The 16,759-nt window shown below is 49.2% G+C and overlaps 6 protein-coding genes across 10 annotated transcripts in view; 2 read left to right on the forward strand and 4 right to left on the reverse strand.

Moving 5' to 3' along the window:
- LOC122619803 (calcium-activated potassium channel slowpoke) overlaps positions 1-1,836 on the reverse strand; it is a 44,162-nt gene extending 42,326 nt beyond the window's left edge. Inside the window, exon 1 of the mRNA XM_043796952.1 lies at positions 1,470-1,836. The gene's annotated coding sequence lies outside the window, so the exon portion shown is untranslated. The remainder of the gene's footprint in view (positions 1-1,469) is intronic.
- Positions 1,837-4,524: 2,688 nt separating this feature from the next.
- LOC122620031 (protoporphyrinogen oxidase) lies at positions 4,525-6,164 on the forward strand. Its single transcript, XM_043797300.1, has one exon. The coding sequence runs from the start codon at positions 4,636-4,638 to the stop codon at positions 6,061-6,063; it is 1,428 nt and encodes a 475-aa protein (XP_043653235.1). The 5' UTR covers positions 4,525-4,635; the 3' UTR covers positions 6,064-6,164.
- LOC122620032 (bolA-like protein DDB_G0274169) lies at positions 6,092-6,736 on the reverse strand. The gene is made up of 2 exons (XM_043797301.1): positions 6,404-6,736; positions 6,092-6,346 (listed from the first exon to the last, which is right to left on the reverse strand). The coding sequence occupies exons 1-2, from the start codon at positions 6,695-6,697 to the stop codon at positions 6,188-6,190; spliced, it is 453 nt and encodes a 150-aa protein (XP_043653236.1). The 5' UTR covers positions 6,698-6,736; the 3' UTR covers positions 6,092-6,187.
- A 262-nt stretch (positions 6,737-6,998) lies between these two features.
- On the reverse strand, positions 6,999-11,278 carry LOC122619039 (CLK4-associating serine/arginine rich protein). Of its 4 annotated transcripts, XM_043795718.1 has the most exons (6): positions 10,952-11,276; positions 9,046-10,863; positions 8,847-8,940; positions 8,015-8,105; positions 7,822-7,927; positions 6,999-7,765 (listed from the first exon to the last, which is right to left on the reverse strand). In XM_043795718.1, the coding sequence occupies exons 1-6, from the start codon at positions 11,146-11,148 to the stop codon at positions 7,180-7,182; spliced, it is 2,892 nt and encodes a 963-aa protein (XP_043651653.1). In that variant the 5' UTR covers positions 11,149-11,276; the 3' UTR covers positions 6,999-7,179. The 4 variants fall into 4 exon arrangements, with proteins under 4 accessions (XP_043651653.1, XP_043651656.1, XP_043651655.1 ...); XM_043795721.1 differs by lacking the exon at positions 6,999-7,765 and having other exon boundaries at positions 8,888-8,940; positions 10,952-11,278; XM_043795720.1 differs by lacking the exon at positions 6,999-7,765 and having other exon boundaries at positions 8,876-8,940; positions 10,952-11,278.
- Positions 11,279-11,511: 233 nt separating this feature from the next.
- Positions 11,512-13,050, forward strand: LOC122621122. Its single transcript, XM_043798880.1, has one exon. It carries the CDS (start codon positions 11,869-11,871, stop codon positions 13,048-13,050), a length of 1,182 nt encoding a protein of 393 aa, XP_043654815.1. The 5' UTR covers positions 11,512-11,868.
- A 30-nt stretch (positions 13,051-13,080) lies between these two features.
- LOC122621964 (set1/Ash2 histone methyltransferase complex subunit ASH2) lies at positions 13,081-16,493 on the reverse strand. 2 transcript variants are annotated; one of them, XM_043800019.1, is made up of 7 exons: positions 16,235-16,493; positions 15,989-16,173; positions 15,589-15,933; positions 14,277-14,657; positions 13,934-14,214; positions 13,450-13,707; positions 13,081-13,391 (listed from the first exon to the last, which is right to left on the reverse strand). In XM_043800019.1, exons 1-7 carry the CDS (start codon positions 16,348-16,350, stop codon positions 13,287-13,289), a joined length of 1,671 nt encoding a protein of 556 aa, XP_043655954.1. In that variant the 5' UTR covers positions 16,351-16,493; the 3' UTR covers positions 13,081-13,286. The 2 variants fall into 2 exon arrangements, with proteins under 2 accessions (XP_043655954.1, XP_043655955.1); XM_043800020.1 differs by lacking the exons at positions 15,589-15,933; positions 15,989-16,173; positions 16,235-16,493 and adding an exon at positions 14,910-15,097.
- Between the last annotated feature and the right edge of the window lie 266 nt (positions 16,494-16,759).

Raw genomic sequence — 16,759 nt, forward strand, 5'->3', positions numbered from 1 at the left:
CGCTGTCATTCTGTGGCCAGAAACGGATGAAGTCACACGGCTGCCGGTGGCTAGATAATAATTTACATTGCGAACTATCGATTTTGAGGGGCGTGGGCGAGTCCCTGACCAGCTCTATATATCTTGACGCATGTCCGTCAAAGCGAAACGCTCGAAAGGCACAAAGACGGCGACAACTGACGAAGCTGACAAATACCCTTCGACTTTCCGAGCCATTTATGGCCAGCACTTGGCCCGCTGATTGGGTCCGTTGATTGCCGGCCACTGGCCACTGGCCACTGGCCTCCCCAGCCCCGTCTCCCTCCTCCATTTCTTTCACCCATCGAACATTGGACATTGGCCAAGGCCAAAGGGCTTAGGCTGCACTTGGTCGGTGTGAGTGTGTGTGTGTATGTTTGTGTGTGTGCTCTGGGTTCTCTGCTTGATGTCCAGTGCTTGGTGCTCTGTGTGCCACATTCCCAAAGGTCACGCGACCCATTGCGAATGGGTGGCCAAAGTGATGGAAATCCCATTTATTAAATGAAGCGAAACGAATTCGAAGTAAGACGCGAAATACCGGATCGCATAATTAAGATTAGATTACAACAGCGCTAGAAGTTTGCTATTGGGTTTCTTAAATAAAAATGAGCTTAGCTTAAACTATATTATTGTACATGAAATGGGAAAAGCACTTGCACCTAGTAGATAAACTAAACATTATAAACTTTTAAGCACTGATAAGATTATTTACAATAATTTACATTGCATTGTACAAGTATCTTAAGATTATAGTGTCGTTTTACAACATTTATTTAGTTTACAGATAATTTGTGCCGCTTACAAAAATGTTTACAAGAGAAAACCCCTACATTTCGATGAGTAAATATATAATGAACTCGCTCTTTTGAATGCAAAACAAAGTGATAAGCGATGGGATTAAAGATCACTGCCATATATGTTCGAAGTAGAGCACAATGTGATAGGAATAGCACCGCAAACTATCGATGGCAATATGATTGATTGATTGATTGATTGACGAGCTGCAGACAAGTAGTAGACCCAGTAGTCCGTATACAGATCATTGTGCCTTCTACGATTTCAGATGGTCTTTCACAAGCGTGGCGTACGAATATTTATCTGTGGATTTATCACGTACGACATCAAGGGCTTTACCTTTGGCGTGATGGGCGGATAGAACGGTGGCAGTTCGTGGCAATTTGGGCACCAGCTGGCCATGTCTGATGATGGATCGTTCCGGGCGGACCGCTCGCTGGTGTGGTGTTGATGGTCTTTCTGGATTTCGATGTGGATCTTGCGGCTGCGATGGCTTTCCCCACGCTATCCCTTCTCATATTCGGGTTTCTTTGCGGCAAAGTGTGTGGATGTTGAGGTGTTGGTGGTGTTGGCAATGGCGGTAGTGGTAGTGGTGCAATCGAATTGGGAATCGGAACAGTGTTGGGCGAATGGGTGGAGAACTGGGGAGTACTCACCTAGTACTGGCTAAACCACCGAGGCAGGGCTCCAGGGCTGCCAACATTCACACGCTCAAATCGCACATCAATGTGTAGACGATTTGTGGTCGCTGCAGCTTGCCAATGTTGCACGTGGAAATTCTTGGGCTGGCTGGATTTTGCTCACTTGCTGATGGCGCTTGCTTGTGTTTTGCTGATTATTTCATAATTGCATTTGGGATACGTGGATGAGTTTCATTGTGTTATCAGCTGCATTAAACTTATCAGTTTCATTGTGCGTTTGGTTTGTTTGCTTGTTTCTTTGCCGTTTTGATCGATAGTTTGTATTGTGAATTTGAATTGGAATTTGGTTAAATTAGAAACTGCGCTTAGTCACACTGCTCATGTTTCCTTTCACAACTTATTTAGCTTTGTTTGCCCACGAAAATTTTCCTTGTGTGTTAAGCTGCAAGAGATTTATGGAGTTGAGCGATAATTTAAATACTATTTAATTTGCCAAGGCAGCGCGACGAACGCGGTAATTAATTATATTTTTTAGTTAAGCTGTCAGAGTTATTTGCGTTTTTAATTATTTTACGAGCGCAGAAATTTGTGAATGATATTACGCATATATTTTTATTTTAAACGTGTTCCTTTAGTTTTATTTGGCTGCTGAGCATTCTATTAAATGAATATTGTTTTAGACATTGTATCACCTCTTTCCGTAGCCGGAAAAGCAAACGTGTCAAGTAAATAAATAAATAAAGATGCGAAGCAGACTTGAAAGCAAAATCAGCAGCACTCTCGCTGTTTCTAAATTCTCAGTTCTGTGGGAATTCTCTGAGAATTTCTCTCAATTTCTCACTTTTGCTGATGGCGTATTGGCGGCTGCGCGGTGCCGGGAATCCGAAAATTGGCAGGCTGAAAGCTTTTTCCTTGCCTGCGAAAGTCGCACATTTTTGTTAAGCATACGCAATGTGGTACCAAAACTAGGATTTTTTGAAACATATAACATGCTATTCATTTATGACTTTCGTTTGCATGTCGTTTTAATGTGATACATTTGATGGCAAACATTGAAATGGTAACTTGTTTAGTTATTCATTTCCTGCCGGATTAGCGAGGCTTTGCTGTCCTGCGGACTCGTCCTTTCGCCTGCGGCATGTCGTTGAAACGGAAACACACTGCCCTAGTTTTTAGTTCCCCTTCGTGTCACACACACACACACACACATCGCATCGCCGCAGGACGCACACTTTCATGCGCTTAACAAGCTGCCTAATGTGCCTGCAAACAATGGAAACAGGACAAATGCCGAGTCAAATGAAAGTTGCATTTTCATAATAAATAAGCAGGCGACACAATTTCCCACCGCACGCCAACGGTCGGAATATGGGGGCTTGGATGTGGGCATTCGTGGGCCAATGTAAACAGAGCTTAGTCCTTCGTCCTGGCCGCGCATTGAACTCGCCTGGATTTGGTGGCTTCATTTGTAGGTATCTGGGTATCTGCGTATCCTGGCGCACGCACACACCCTCGCTCACGCACGCATACACTCGCACACGCTCGGCCAGTGACTGACTGACACACATATACCAAGGTATCCTGCGACACACGAAGGACGACGAGTAGGAAGCAACAAAAATAACATTGACGATGACAGCAGCACCAACAACAACAACAGCAACAACGACAACACCAACAGCGGCAAAGGCAGGCGAACGATACAAGAGTATCTCCGGCCTGGAACATCGACTTTATCATCGGGTCGGGTCCCTTCGTCCTTTCGTTTTGGGGAACTTGTGGTGTGCTCGTTTTAAAAACGAACGAAAAACTGTGCCGTATGCGCATGTGTGTGTGTCTGTGTGTGTTGACTTCAACAAATGTATCTTTTAAATGAAAACCTGCAGCAGTACCAAAAAAAAAAAAGAAAGTATAGTTCAAAAGAGTTTTCCTTTAGCTTTGCGATGGTCCACTTTCGAGCTCCTTTATGTATTCAACACTTTTTTCGCAATCATAATTGCTGTTTTAGGGGCGCACACACACACACACACTCGGTCACTAATTAATTGAATTTCCTGCGTTGTAAGTGTGTGTGTCGCACATTTTCACGTTCACTGAGCCCGTTTTCAACGGATACCGAATTTTGCACAATTGCCGTTCCGCAAATGGCCAAGATAATTGCCCGGATTTTGAGCCGTTTTTGCTCAATTTTCCCCGTAATTGGCAAACGCAGTTTGAAAATTTTTCACATTTCCAAGTGGTGTGGCTGTGTGTGTATGGGTCTCCGTGAATATATACATATATGCGATAGGCACTTTTCCACACAGTCCACTCACTCACACACCCAGAAAACCAGACGCGACGCGCTCCAACGCGAGGACCAACCTTTCTCGTCAGCAGCGTATACAATTCTGCGCGATGTCGACTCCGACGACATGGAAATCGGTGGCCCAATGTGCTTCCGCACGGCCCAAGCTCGTCTTTGGGAGCTTTTCGGAGTCCTGCGGTTGGTGCGGGCTGGACGCTTCGTTCGATTCATCAAAACTGGCGCCAAAACCCATTCACTATGAATGACCCAGTGCGGCGGTGATGGTGATGATGATGGCGATGTTGATGGTGCCGATGCAGGTGCAAGTGAACTTTCCTGCGATGCACACGTGGCGTATGAGGAATGTCAGTAGAAATTCATTGCATACTTTTGGGACGGGTGCACATTTGCATGTCAAATGAGATGAAATTGTAGCAAGAAGAACTGATACATATTTGTATTCCTTCATCAATTTAAGAATTACGTTATACCTATTGAAATATATTTTATTTAATTTAAAAAATTCAAGAAAATGTCTGCTTACATAAATATACACTAAACTTTCTGTTGATTAATAGATATTCGTTAAGCTGTAGTTACCGCAGTAAATGTAATATATTTTCTTTTTAATATTTTCCTCTAATCTAACATTTTAGTTTCTGCAGAATCATCATGAAATTCAAATCTTGTCCAGCGCCACTAACATCGATTGCAAGCTCAGCGATTTTGGATAAAAACGTATCGATAGCTTCGTCTGGCACCGATAGTTATGTCACCTGGGTTTATTTTGGTCTGAACGATCGAAGCCGGCATAGATTTGTCCGTCTGCAAACCACCAAAACTTGTCTGAATCCTCTGAGGGATTCGGGATCTACCAGAAGCAGCAGAAGGACCATGACGACGGCCGTGCTGGGAGGCGGACTGAGTGGACTGTCCGCCGGATACTACTTGTTGCGGCGATTCGGGAAGCCGCTGACCATCTACGAGGCCTCGCCCCGTGTGGGCGGATGGGTGCGGTCGGAGAATCGGAAGGATCGCAACTTTATCTTCGAGAGCGGACCGCGAACCATACGCCCCGTTGGCCTGCCAGGCGCCAATACGCTGGAACTGGTGGAGGAGCTGAAGCTGGAGGTGACTCCCATTCGGCGCAGTCATGTGGCAGCGCGCAACCGAATGCTGTATGCCAAGGGACAGCTGTGCATGCTGCCCAACAGTCCTAAGGGTCTCTTTGGCGTCCTGCCTCCCTTCACGAAGCCGCTGTACAAAGCGGTGCTCCGGGATCTGGTCACAGCGAGCAAGAAGGCCAAGCTGGAGGATGAGAGCATCTATAGCTTCGCCGAGCGGAGGTTTGGCAAGGAGATAGCTGACTACGCCATCAGTCCCATGATCTGTGGTATTTGCGCAGGAGATGCGCGTGAAATAAGTGTGCGCTTCCTGATGGAGGGTCTCTTTGAAAAGGAGCAGAAGTATGGAGGAGTGCTTAAGGGCGCACTCATTTCCCGCTTTGAAAAGAACAAGACCGAGGACACCAAGGATGGACTATTTTCCGAGGGACAGCCCAAGCTGTATGCGCAAGCGCTGAAGGAGAAGTGGGCCATGTACGGACTGCAAGGCGGACTGGAGAACCTGCCCAAAGCTATGCGAAAGTATCTGGGTGAGCGGGATGTCAATGTGCAGCTAAGCAACGAGTGCCGGAATCTGACTTTCAGCAGCTCTGGAGTTCGAATGAACATCAAGGATGCCGAAGTGCCGGTGGAACATGTGGTCAGCTCTCTCCCTGCCTACAAACTGGCGCCTCTGGTGAAGCAGCAGCATCCCTCGCTGAGCGCCCAACTTTTAAGTATTCCGTACGTGGATGTGCTGGTAGTGAACATGCAGTTCCCGGGCAAGCTACTCAAGCAGGACGGATTTGGATTGCTAGTGCCGCCAGTGGAGAAGTTGCCTCTACTGGGCGTTATCTTCGACAGCTGCTGCTTCGACATGGGCGAGAATACCGTGCTTACCGTGATGATGGGTGGACATTGGTTCGACCAGTGGTTCGGCGATCGTCCCAGCCCCAAACAGATCCTTGACTTGGCCACCAGCCATGTGCAGAAAATGCTGCAGATCCGCGAGGAACCCAAATTCAGTCGAGTGCACACGCTGCACAAGTGCATCCCACAGTACACAGTGGGCCACAAGCGGCGCGTTGAGGCCATTCGGAACTACATCAAGACATACAAACTGCCACTGTCTGTCTGCGGAGCTGCCTACGATGGAGTGGGCATCAACGATGTCATCCTGTCCGCCCGGCGACAGGTGGACGCCATACCCTTGTCCTAAATCAAACATTCCCTTCGAGCACACCCTCTTCCATTGGTGATTCTGTTGTATTTGCGTTAGCTGGTTTTGTGAATAGTAAAGTAGGTCCTTTGTACATAGAATATCAGTTTTGTTCCTTCTGGGTTTACTTGCCGTGGCCTCCCAGGCACGGCGGACTCTTCTCCGGCTCCTGCTCTGGTTCCCACTGCTTGGGCGTCTTGGCCTCAATTGACAGGGCGTGCATAAACTCGAAACCGGCTGCCTTCAGGGCGTTCTTTACCGTGTCATTGACCAATCGATGACGCTAAGGAGAAATAAACCTCTTAATAATTAGGACTGGGTATTAAGGGATTAAACATACCTTGATGAGGGTGAGATCGTTGAACTTCTCCGAGACGACGAACACACGGAAGTGGGACTCCGACCGCTTGGGGACATTGTGCTGGGGCGATTCGTTGATGACCTCCAGGAACACCGGCTTCAGCTCAGTGTTAAGTGCCTTTCGCATGGCAGACTCGATGGGCGGATACTGTCCCGCCTCCTGCGACATAGTGGCTCTGGGTAGGATCTGTCCTAAGCTGCAGATTGTGGGTGTCAGTTGATTCAGGTTTCGCAAGGAAACTCCAGTGAGTCGGCGAAGAGTGAAATTTAACATGATTCCAGTATGCTTCTCGCACAGCTGTTTACAATTACATAAACAACTGGCAGACAGGGTTGCCTAGTGCGGCAGGAGAATCGACCAATCGATAACGACAACGATTGCCACAGTTTAAAAGATTGTTTTTAACGGTTAATACAAAATATAATAAAAATATAAAAATTACATTAGTTTACTTTCGTATACAGCACTGCATCTAAGCACAAAAAAAGGAAAATATATCTTTTAAAAAACTTATAAGGAATGACATTAAAAAAGTTTGATGATGGTAAATAAAATGTACAACAATTTTGCGATCTCCCTTGAAAGTTTTAACTTTAATACTATGCGCTAAAAATATTTTATTGGGGCCAGAATCAACAGTGAACGCAAAACACGCTCCAGAAATAAACCGTACATCTATGTATAAACAATCGAGCGAATATCAAATGTGTAATGAAGTGAATAGAAAAACGTCTCCCTTCACAGCGATTTCGGGATCAATAGTCAACCAGTTTCTTGAGCTTTGGCGGGGCGGAGATAACGACGCGTCCTCGATTCGAAGATCCACTGCCACCGTGACCGTAATCCGCCTCCCGATCGCGGTCACGTCCACGCATCCTTTCGTTCTGCTGCTGCTGCTGTTGTTGCTGCTGCTGATGATGATGCTGTTGCCTGTACCGTTCCCGCTCGCGATTCCGCTCAATGCTGCGGTCCCGCTGCCTCCGCCGCCTGGACTGACTCCTCCGACTGCGGGAACGGCGCCGATCCCGACTGCCACTGCGCCGTCGACTGTGCGAACGCCGCTTCCTCTCCACGCGACTTCCGCTTCGGGAGCGCGAACGCTGCCTCCGATTGTACTTTGGACTGGGTGTCCTTGTGCGTCTCCTTCTTTCCGTTCGGCTGTTGCTCCGTCTGCTGTGCTGTGTGTCCGGCGGTGGCGACCGCCTACGACTGTGCGATCTGCTGCGACTGCGACGCGACGTGGACTTTGCCAGCTGGCTTTCCGATCCCACAGATTCCGCCTCGCTGCCCGAGAGCTTTCCACTCGAGGGCGTTCCATATTTGTGACGCAGTTCACGGCGCCTGTGAATATGTAAATGTGAGAGGACCGCCAGAGCCAACCACATCCAGATACCCACCTTCTCCGCAACTTCAGGGCCAGCTCACGCATCTCGTCCTCACGCTCCTGCTGTTGCAGTCGTTCCCGTTCGGTCTTTTCGATTTCCGCACGCTTATCGGCTTTATCTGCAAGATAATTCCGTCTTAGTTACCTACTTCAAGGGATTTAGAAAGGCGCTTGGTGAACATCACACTACACTCCAATTGGCTTACATTGCCGGTTCAAAAGGTTCTGCATCTTTCTCTTAAGCCGCTCGCGCAGATTGGGCCGTCCGCCGCCACCAGAACTCGGATGTCCGGAGCCCTGTAAAAGCACACACTTATTTAGCAAGTCTCAGGATTTTGTTGTGGTTTTAAGGGAGCAGTGGGTGGCCGTCGAAAGTGTGGTAGGCAGTGGGGGTTGGTCAGTGCGTCCATGATGGGCTGTCAGTTTAGGACTTCTACTCACTAACAATAGGTATAAGCTAGCTTCGAAAACCGAAGCTTAAAAATACGTGTGCAGACTTATCATTTGCATAATGCTTCTAGGCTAAAAAGTATTTTAAACTGTATTAGAATCAGCTATTTGTATACCATAACTTGAAAAATGTATCTTTAAGCTGACTAAGCTAAGATACCATCCGTGCCATTTTGCTTTGGTGAGAATTGAAATTTTGTTGAAGACTTAACCCATGGGAACAAATCACGGAATTTCATTGCATAGCAACAGATTGAAGAAAAAGCAGACAAACCGGACAGGAATGGCGCTGGTTTTATAAATACAAAGGGGTGATGAATGCATCCTTGATTGCATCGCAATCAACATTGCATTTCAATGCAAGAGAGTTGCTGCAGTGGCATTAAGAGGGGCACACAAAACAATGTATCAACAAATGGACATGCAGGGATGGTCGCTAGTCAGGTTTGGAACGAGAACATGGTGCTGCCTGCTTGGGTCCGAATGTTGCTCATTGGATTGGATGTCGGATAGCGGGAGGCTGAGACGTGAATTTTGTGGTGTACTCCAGTTGGGTGGGGCATGACACGCTTGGCTTTGCTTACTGACTTTGGTTTCGGTAGCAGAACTATATTTGCCTGTTTGATTACCCGTGCTGCTCGATGACGACATGGTTGGCTGTAGGGCGTGGGAACGCTCCGAACTGAAAGAAAGATATCCATAATTAGATAAGGGTTACAATTACAAGGATACAGGCCCTAGTCTTTGGCTGTTCTACTTTACCACTGTCTGCAGCACACAAACTTACGCAGTGTCCACTTCCATATCATCGGAGTCCTCGGCTCGCTTTCCCAACTGTGGCTGTTGCGGCTCCTCGTTGTCGCTGGCTTCGCTGTTTTCCGCTCCCGACGACGATGAGGACGAGGTGTCGTTGGCTCTTTTTCGGCCATAGTAGCGTTTCAGTGGCGGTGGTGGTGGCTCTACCACTTGCGGTTGCACAGCCGCAGGAGCGGGAGCTGTGACGGCTTGGTTTAGATTGAGCACTCGCGCAGGTATGGGATAGCTGATCATGGGTGGCGTTGCTTTGGCCTGCGGCTGCTGATTTTGCTGCTGGAACATCTTTACCGCCGTTACAGTGGATGTTGTTGTAGTCGTGGTGGTGTTCAGGCAATAACCACCCACGGCCGCCACAGGCGGAGGTGTGGTCTTCTTCTTGACGCGACTCCTTCGACTGGAGTGGGATCGGGAGCGACTTCTTCGCCTGTATGAGCTGCCACTGGAGCTACGTGAGGAATAGGAGTAGCGCTTTCTAGAGCGCTTGTAGCTTGGACTGCGCGCCTTGTAGCGTTTCCAGGAACCGGAGCGCGATCGACTGCGAGACCTGGATCTGGATCTTGACATAGAGCGGGATCTAGATCTCGACCTGGATCTTGATCTGGAGTAGTACCTTCGTCGGCGACGCGAACGCGTCCTGCTCCTTCTGTGATAACTTCTACTGCGGCGACTTCTCCGTCGACTGCCACTCCGACTCCTTGAGGGTGTGGCACTCCTAGAACGAGAGCGGGAGTGGGAGCGGCGTCTGTTGCGCTTGGACGACTCATTCATCACTTTCAGCTTGTCCAAATTATCTTTCACCTTTTGAGCATAGGAAACCGAAGATGCTGCGGCGGCAGCAATTGCCGCTCCGCTGCTGGCATTAATGCACGATTCACCCAGGGTCAAACCTGGCTTCGTCAGGCTTATGGTGATCTTGGAGTGCGGCTGCATTTCGTCTTCGCCGCCAAACGAGGTAATGTAGGTTATCTTCTCGGGACCAGCTTCCGCGGGCGAAGGCGAACGCGATTCACTGTCCTCCTCCTTCTCCTTGTCGCCACCCTTACCACCGCCTTTTTTATCCTTGTCCTCCTTGGCCGCATAGCTTGGCGGACTGAATGGTCTATTGGCGATCCTCCTCTCCTTCTGGGCCCGACGCTCGCGTCTTGACTTGCGCCCGCTCAGCAGCATCTTCTCCTGCTCTTCCTCGCGCGCAATGCGCAGGGCATCCGCCTCGTCAGCATCCTTAGTGAGATGTGAGAAGAAGTCGTTGCTTTTCATGCCGTAGTTGCGCCCGCAGGCGTTAAGCTCGTGTGCTTGCGAGGTGTCCAGCTTGCCGATGTCTATCGACACATCCATGTCGATGTCAGAATCGGATTCATCACTGCCTTCCCCCTTGTCACCCTTCGCTGCAGCTGCCGCTCCACCAGTGGCAACCGAACTGGCAGCTCCAAATGGCTGAGGTCCTATAGTCGCTGCATCGCCCGTATCGTCGTAGGAGTAGCCAATTGTTGCGCCACCCGTCTTCTGCTTCTTCTTGGCTAGATTTCGTTCCGCCTCCAGTTGGGCATTGGCCCCAAACTGCTCCTCCAGGTAGAGTTGGTGCAGGAACTTATCCTCGCTGACGTTGAGGAAGTCATTTTGCGCCAGGATGCGATAGCGCTCGTAGTTTAGCTGGCGCTCCTCGAGGGTCAGGTCGGAGTCACCATCCGCTCCATCGGCGTTGGCCTTATTCACGGTAGGGATGTGATCCAAATGGGCGCGTACATCGAAGCGATCGATGAGGTTGTCCTGCTGACCCTGCCAAGGCACACTGCAAAAAGTACGAATTATTTAGCAAAAAAAAGTCGCCACGCAACGAGAAAGTAGAGGGTTTTAAGCTCCAAATGAATATCACTTGCATGATTGCGGCTCCATCGCCGGCGGCGGCCACCGCGGGATCCAAGTAGATCTTGCTACGCCGGCCATGCAGCTGCAGGAACTGAGTGGGATCCGCCTGGATTTTGTCGTAGAAGTACTGCCGCCGCTCCGCCCTTTTGCGGTAATCGACGATCAGGCCACGGATCTTGCGCTCCTGCTTTCTCGCCTCGTGCCACATCCTCTACTTGTGTTTCCTGCGATCGCCGGCTGGCAAATGACTTGGCTTCACGCGAAAAAGGACATTAGCACGCCCGGCAAAAATATGACCCTATACCAGCTAAAACCAACGATATACAGTATGACCGTGCTGTGAAAACCCGACCTAGTGGTGGGAAAAACAGCGACGTAACGACGATACAATGTACACCCAAACATCGGTATATCGTTGGGTGGCAGGCTTGCTGCCTGGCGGGACATTTCAAAATATATTTAGTAATATCATTAGCTTCGGAATACCTGGCTACCTTCTTATGCCCATCATGGTTTTAATATTTATTTTTCATAAAAATAAGAGTAAAAAATACTTATTGGTTTTGAATAGATAAACTCAAAAAGAATGCCCTCTATGCTCGCTTTTTTGAACCACTTTGAACCAACGAACGTTATTTCTGGTCGACACTGGCAACGCCGTGGAGCCTGCGCCCTTTTGTCGGTGGTGGAAACAACAAAAGGACAATAAATAACAAGCCAAACTGGAATGGGCCACAACACAACAATTGTCGCTCGCCGCCTTTTGCGGCATCGATTTTGAAGGGGAACACATCCACAGGCACTGCCACAGGCGCAGCTACATATATCAAAAGGACACCCACGGGGATTTGCGAGTGCAGAGATCAAGGAGCAGGGAAGGGAAAGCGACGGCAGAACGAGTCCAGCTCGTTTTTCTGGAGCAGTTTTGATGTCCTCAGACAGACACTACTATTTCGGAGCGGATTTGGAGGACAATGAGGGTGCCATCTGCAAGGACAACGACAACGACAACAACAACGAACAGGAAGTGGATAAGGACGATCCGGATGACTCGGAGTTCCTGCAGGATGTGCCCTACTCCTCGAGCAGCATTGACCGCAGCTCGGTGGGCTCCATTCCGTGGGCGGACGATGCCATCAAGAAGAACCTGCTGGACTGGGAGCGGGTGGAGCGGCTGATGAGCGGAGAGGATCCCTTGGCGGAGCTTCAGGAGCCAGAGTTACGCAACGAGATCGCCGACTGGCACCGGAAGTTTCCCAGCTTGCTGGGCCGCAGTACTCGACCGCTGCGCCACCACAGCTTCGATAGTCAGACGCGGGAGGATATTGACTCGATTTCAAATCTCAGTCTGAACTCCCTGGACGACGACGACGATGATGAGGAGGCGGAGGATGGATTTCTAACACCCAAGGCAGAAGAACCAGAGCAGCCTCATCACCGCTCCTATTTGCGTCATAGCCAGAAGAAGCTGGTGGATCTACTGGACAGGGATCTGCGGGTCACCTCCGTTTCGGTTAGACTCCTCAAACGACAGCGCAGCCAGCAGAATCAGCCCCAGCTGCCCATCTCGGCCACCACTCAATCCTCGGCCCGGCTGCGAATGCCGCCCATCCTAAATGTGCTGGACACCAACCGGCGCTTTAGGGGATTGCTCAACAACCGCAGCTTCGTTCAGCTCACCCAGGTGCAGCAGAAGGAGCAGCTGCAGCATCAAAACCAAGCCAAGTCTGCTGTGTTGCCACATCAAAGCCATCGATCGTCCGCCTGGCACATGCCAATGGCCGCCAATCGCTTCTTCAACAACAAGAACGCGGTAGTCCTGCCCTCGCTTAATCTGGGCAGGCACAGCAGGGATTTACTGGCCACCACCACGGCCACTTCGAGCCAGAGCAACTCCAGCGGCGGAGGCGGACACAATAGTCACGGCCACAGCAATAGTTCCTCCAACCGCTCCACGCTGCATCCGTTCGGGGCGACCAGCGTTTCCAGCAACACACCATCCACGGGGCGCTCCATCTCGGCGGCAGTGCATCATCCGCGATCCGAATTCGCGCCCAGCAGCGCCTTCTACATACCCTACAGTGCCTCGAAATTCAAAGCCTTCAAGTAACCTCAAACAATAAAACTGATCTCAAACGAGTGTTTTTTCTTACAATTCTTCTGCTTTAAAAGTGGTAAATTCTAAATATTTAGGTATGATGATAGTCTTTACAAAGTTGTATATAAGTTCTGCTTGCCAAAGAACAGTGCATACAAAAATAACGCGTTTTAACTTTTGTTTTAACGAATTAAAATTCCTATAAGACCCAAGTTCTCTAAAACTCCTGTAACTAACGACATAACCCACTAAAGACCCATATTATCCAGCCGCAAACGTCCATCGTGTTCTGTGAGGTAAAGGGTGTCGGATAAACATTGCTCTGTGATCAGCTCCTCCACGCGATCGTGCATCTGGAGAGGATTGTATAATAGATGTTAAGCTTCCTGGGAACAAAACGAGATATATTACCCCCTTGGCTTTGCGCTCGACGAGCACCTCGGGATACTTGAAGGCGGGTCCAAAGTTTACGCTGACCGTGGCACTTTTGTGTATCGAGATGGCCGGAAAATAGCTGCCGGCATAAATGTCTTCGAATGCCACACCCTGAGACTGGCCGTTCCTAAAGAACTCGATGCGACTGCCCTGCAGGATGTGCAGATTCTTTAGCGTCTCTGTGATCTTGTCCTTGTCCTCGTAGTACAGATGCGACTTGAACTTGACCAGGGGCTGTGAAATGTAAGAATGAATAGATTAAACAAGATTGCTAATTAGGGAGGGTCGATTTGTAAAGATGCAATGATATGCAAATTCAGGATGCAAATTCAGGGGCAGACATAATATAGGCTAATTATCAAGATGACCTACATCATTGTACAATACAAAAGATAGTTCTGGTTTGATCAGAAAAGGGAGAAACAAGAATTTTATAAGACGACTAACGATCTAAGCCTACCCGATCTTTAAATGTGTTGGGCAGATAGTCGAGCGCCGCCTCCTCTGGCAGCTCTATAAGGAATCCCAAGGTATCGCCCTCCACATAGGCCTCACTGTAGTGTTTGCCATGACTCTCGGTGAACTTGGTGCCCTTGCGAGATCGCCAGGAGTAACCGAACTTGTCGTATCCCAATGGAGCCTGCAAGTTTCCGTACTCCCTGCCCCAACCAAGTCGCGTGGCAGCTCCCTCGGGCATCTCTTCGATGGTGATCTCAAAGTACCAGCATCCCCGGTTCACAGCTGAAAACAGAGAATTGATTGAAATGTGATTTCTTCAGGGAACTATATATAGATAACTTTACAGTGTGTAGCTCGGACCATGCAGTATCCACGTTCGCCTGTTACCGCCAGCCGATCCTCGCTTATTTTTAGCTGTGGTGCCCGATCGTGTAGCGCCAGGAGCACAGAATGGGGCACCAGCGTGCGGTAAAGCCAGCCGGGAATGGGTTTGCCCGCCCAGTCGGAGCTCTCGTCGAACTCCTGACGGAATGGAGCATGTGGATCCGGTTCGGCGAGTATGTAACGATAGCCATCCTTGTTGAAGGGGTGCTCCAGTGGATAGCCATGCGGTGGCAGCTTTACATTGGCCGTAATATCGGAACTGGGCCGACCCTTCTTGCCCGTGGGTCCCGAATCCGTGCCGGGGAATTTCCTCTTCTGCCGATTGTTTTTGGACAGGGCAGCTGGAAGCAGGAGGGCGAAGCATTAGTTACAAATCCAATAAACATAATTATAGAATACAATCAATAGTCTTAAGACAGCATAACTAATGCGGGAGTTCTCCACGCTTGGAGTAAATCTTGGAGCGTATATGAAATGCTTCTGAAAGGAGCTATCCCCAAGGAAATTCCTTCACCATGGAAATTGATTTCTGGGACTAGCTACATATGTAGGTGAGTGGGCAAAGTTCGAGGCGGTGATGTTTCCGGGCTTACAGTCCTCGTCCGTAAAAGATGACGCCATGGCGGGAGGAATGAGCAGGAGCAGAAGCAGGAGCAGGTCACAATGGAACTGAAGGAGCAGGGGCCTTGCAATTGCGTAGTGCTCAAAATCAAATCAAAATCAATTCCCCCGAAAGAGCACCACACACACACGCACACTGTAACACTGGCGAAGTGTTCCCCAAGCGTAACTATTTGTTTGTAATGAATGAGCCAAGTTGAGCGCCTCTGCCAGCCCCACCCCACCCCACTTCGCCCCGCCCACAATCTGACTACGTGGGGCTCTCTCTTTTTCTCTTTTTGCGCGTGTGTGTGTGTTTGTGAGTGTGCAAATCTGAAACTACGATCCGCATTGCGATTTCCAGTTGTTCTTGCTTTACTCTGCCAAACACTTGCGAAAGAGCGTGCAAAAGGGAGCGGCAAAGTGTGCTTGTTTGTTTGCGGAGAGTGTACTAGACGGAAACGGCGATAAATAGGGGGAGCGAATAGGTAGGGAAATAGACGACATGAAAACCACTGTGCCAAAATCAGCTGGACGACCAGTGTTGCCAGTGTAATTTGGCCGCCAAAATATAATTCCTTTAGCTTTTTGCCCCGAGGGTTCGATAACACATGCGGTCAAGAGTATAGCGCTATTTTGTATATTTTGATTATAAAATAGTTATACACTTACCTTGAGTATATCCATCGTCGGTGAGTCGTAGGGCGCCGCTCTTGCTCATGCTCTCGTAGTTGGGCTTGATGATACGCAGATCCTGATGGAACAGCCCGTACATGGAGCCATGTTCCGAGTGCTCCTCGTAGGTGAAAAGGGTTTGCACATCCTTAACCAAAGATCGCTGGACGGTGCTGTACCAGGATTGGGTTAACCTGCGCGGCATGGTGGTCATGGCCTCCCAGTACTGTTCGATGTACGGTATGATCTCCTTGTCCTTGCTAAATTGAATCTGGCGACGTCCGTCCCTGGAAGCTGCCTGCTGCATGTTGGCAATGGCGCAGTGGCACATCTGGGATATAGCTGGGGATGGATATTGTCATTTCCAGAAGGGTTACGTCGACTATTTTCAACTTACTGGCCTGACTCTTGCGAAAGCTCTCCAATCCGCTGGCAGAGCAGTTTTTGCAGACGAACACATAGTTGGTGATGAAGGGCAGAAGTTTGCCCTTACCAAGTTGGTAGGAAACGCAGGTCTCGTGCACCCAGCGAGCGCAGGTGGCACAAAGTAGCTCCACAATGTTGAGATTACGCTCCTTACCGCTAAAAAAACAATCTTATCAATTGAGGGGCCGACCAAACAAAGCCCATACAATCAGCTTACCAGTAACAAACGCCGGCTGCGGAACGCGTTTCCTGCGATTTATCCTCCTCTGCATTGAAATTCACTTCGGAGCTAGACTCTGTGGGTGAGCTGGTGTCCATTTGGCTGTCCTCCATGGCAATGATATAAATTTTCAGTCAACAAACAGCATGTAAACAAAAATTTGCGGCTCGCAAGAAATTCGGTGGCTGGCCAGAGTGACCGTTGGCGGTTAAACAAATGGTGTGTTTGCAAATACCAGAACGCCACCTATGAGCGATAAACGATAGACGACGACAACATTTCGGGCCCACAGCCTGACAACCCTGCCCCTGCCTCTTCGCTCCAACTCTGGCTCTTGCTTCGATTGTAATTGTATATATATACATATATATCCCTACCATATATATATGTCCGAGTGTAGAATTATCATTTTTTTGTTGCCGAAAAACAGTGTTCCGTGTTGAGAGGCGAGGGCGCCATCCTAAATGGCATTGCACGACCGCCGGGAGCGAGCCGAGCGACCAACGAAAAGCAAGAAGAGCA

Source organism: Drosophila teissieri, chromosome 3R (genome assembly GCF_016746235.2).
Source record: "Drosophila teissieri strain GT53w chromosome 3R, Prin_Dtei_1.1, whole genome shotgun sequence".
Classification (NCBI taxonomy): Eukaryota; Metazoa; Arthropoda; class Insecta; order Diptera; family Drosophilidae; genus Drosophila; species Drosophila teissieri.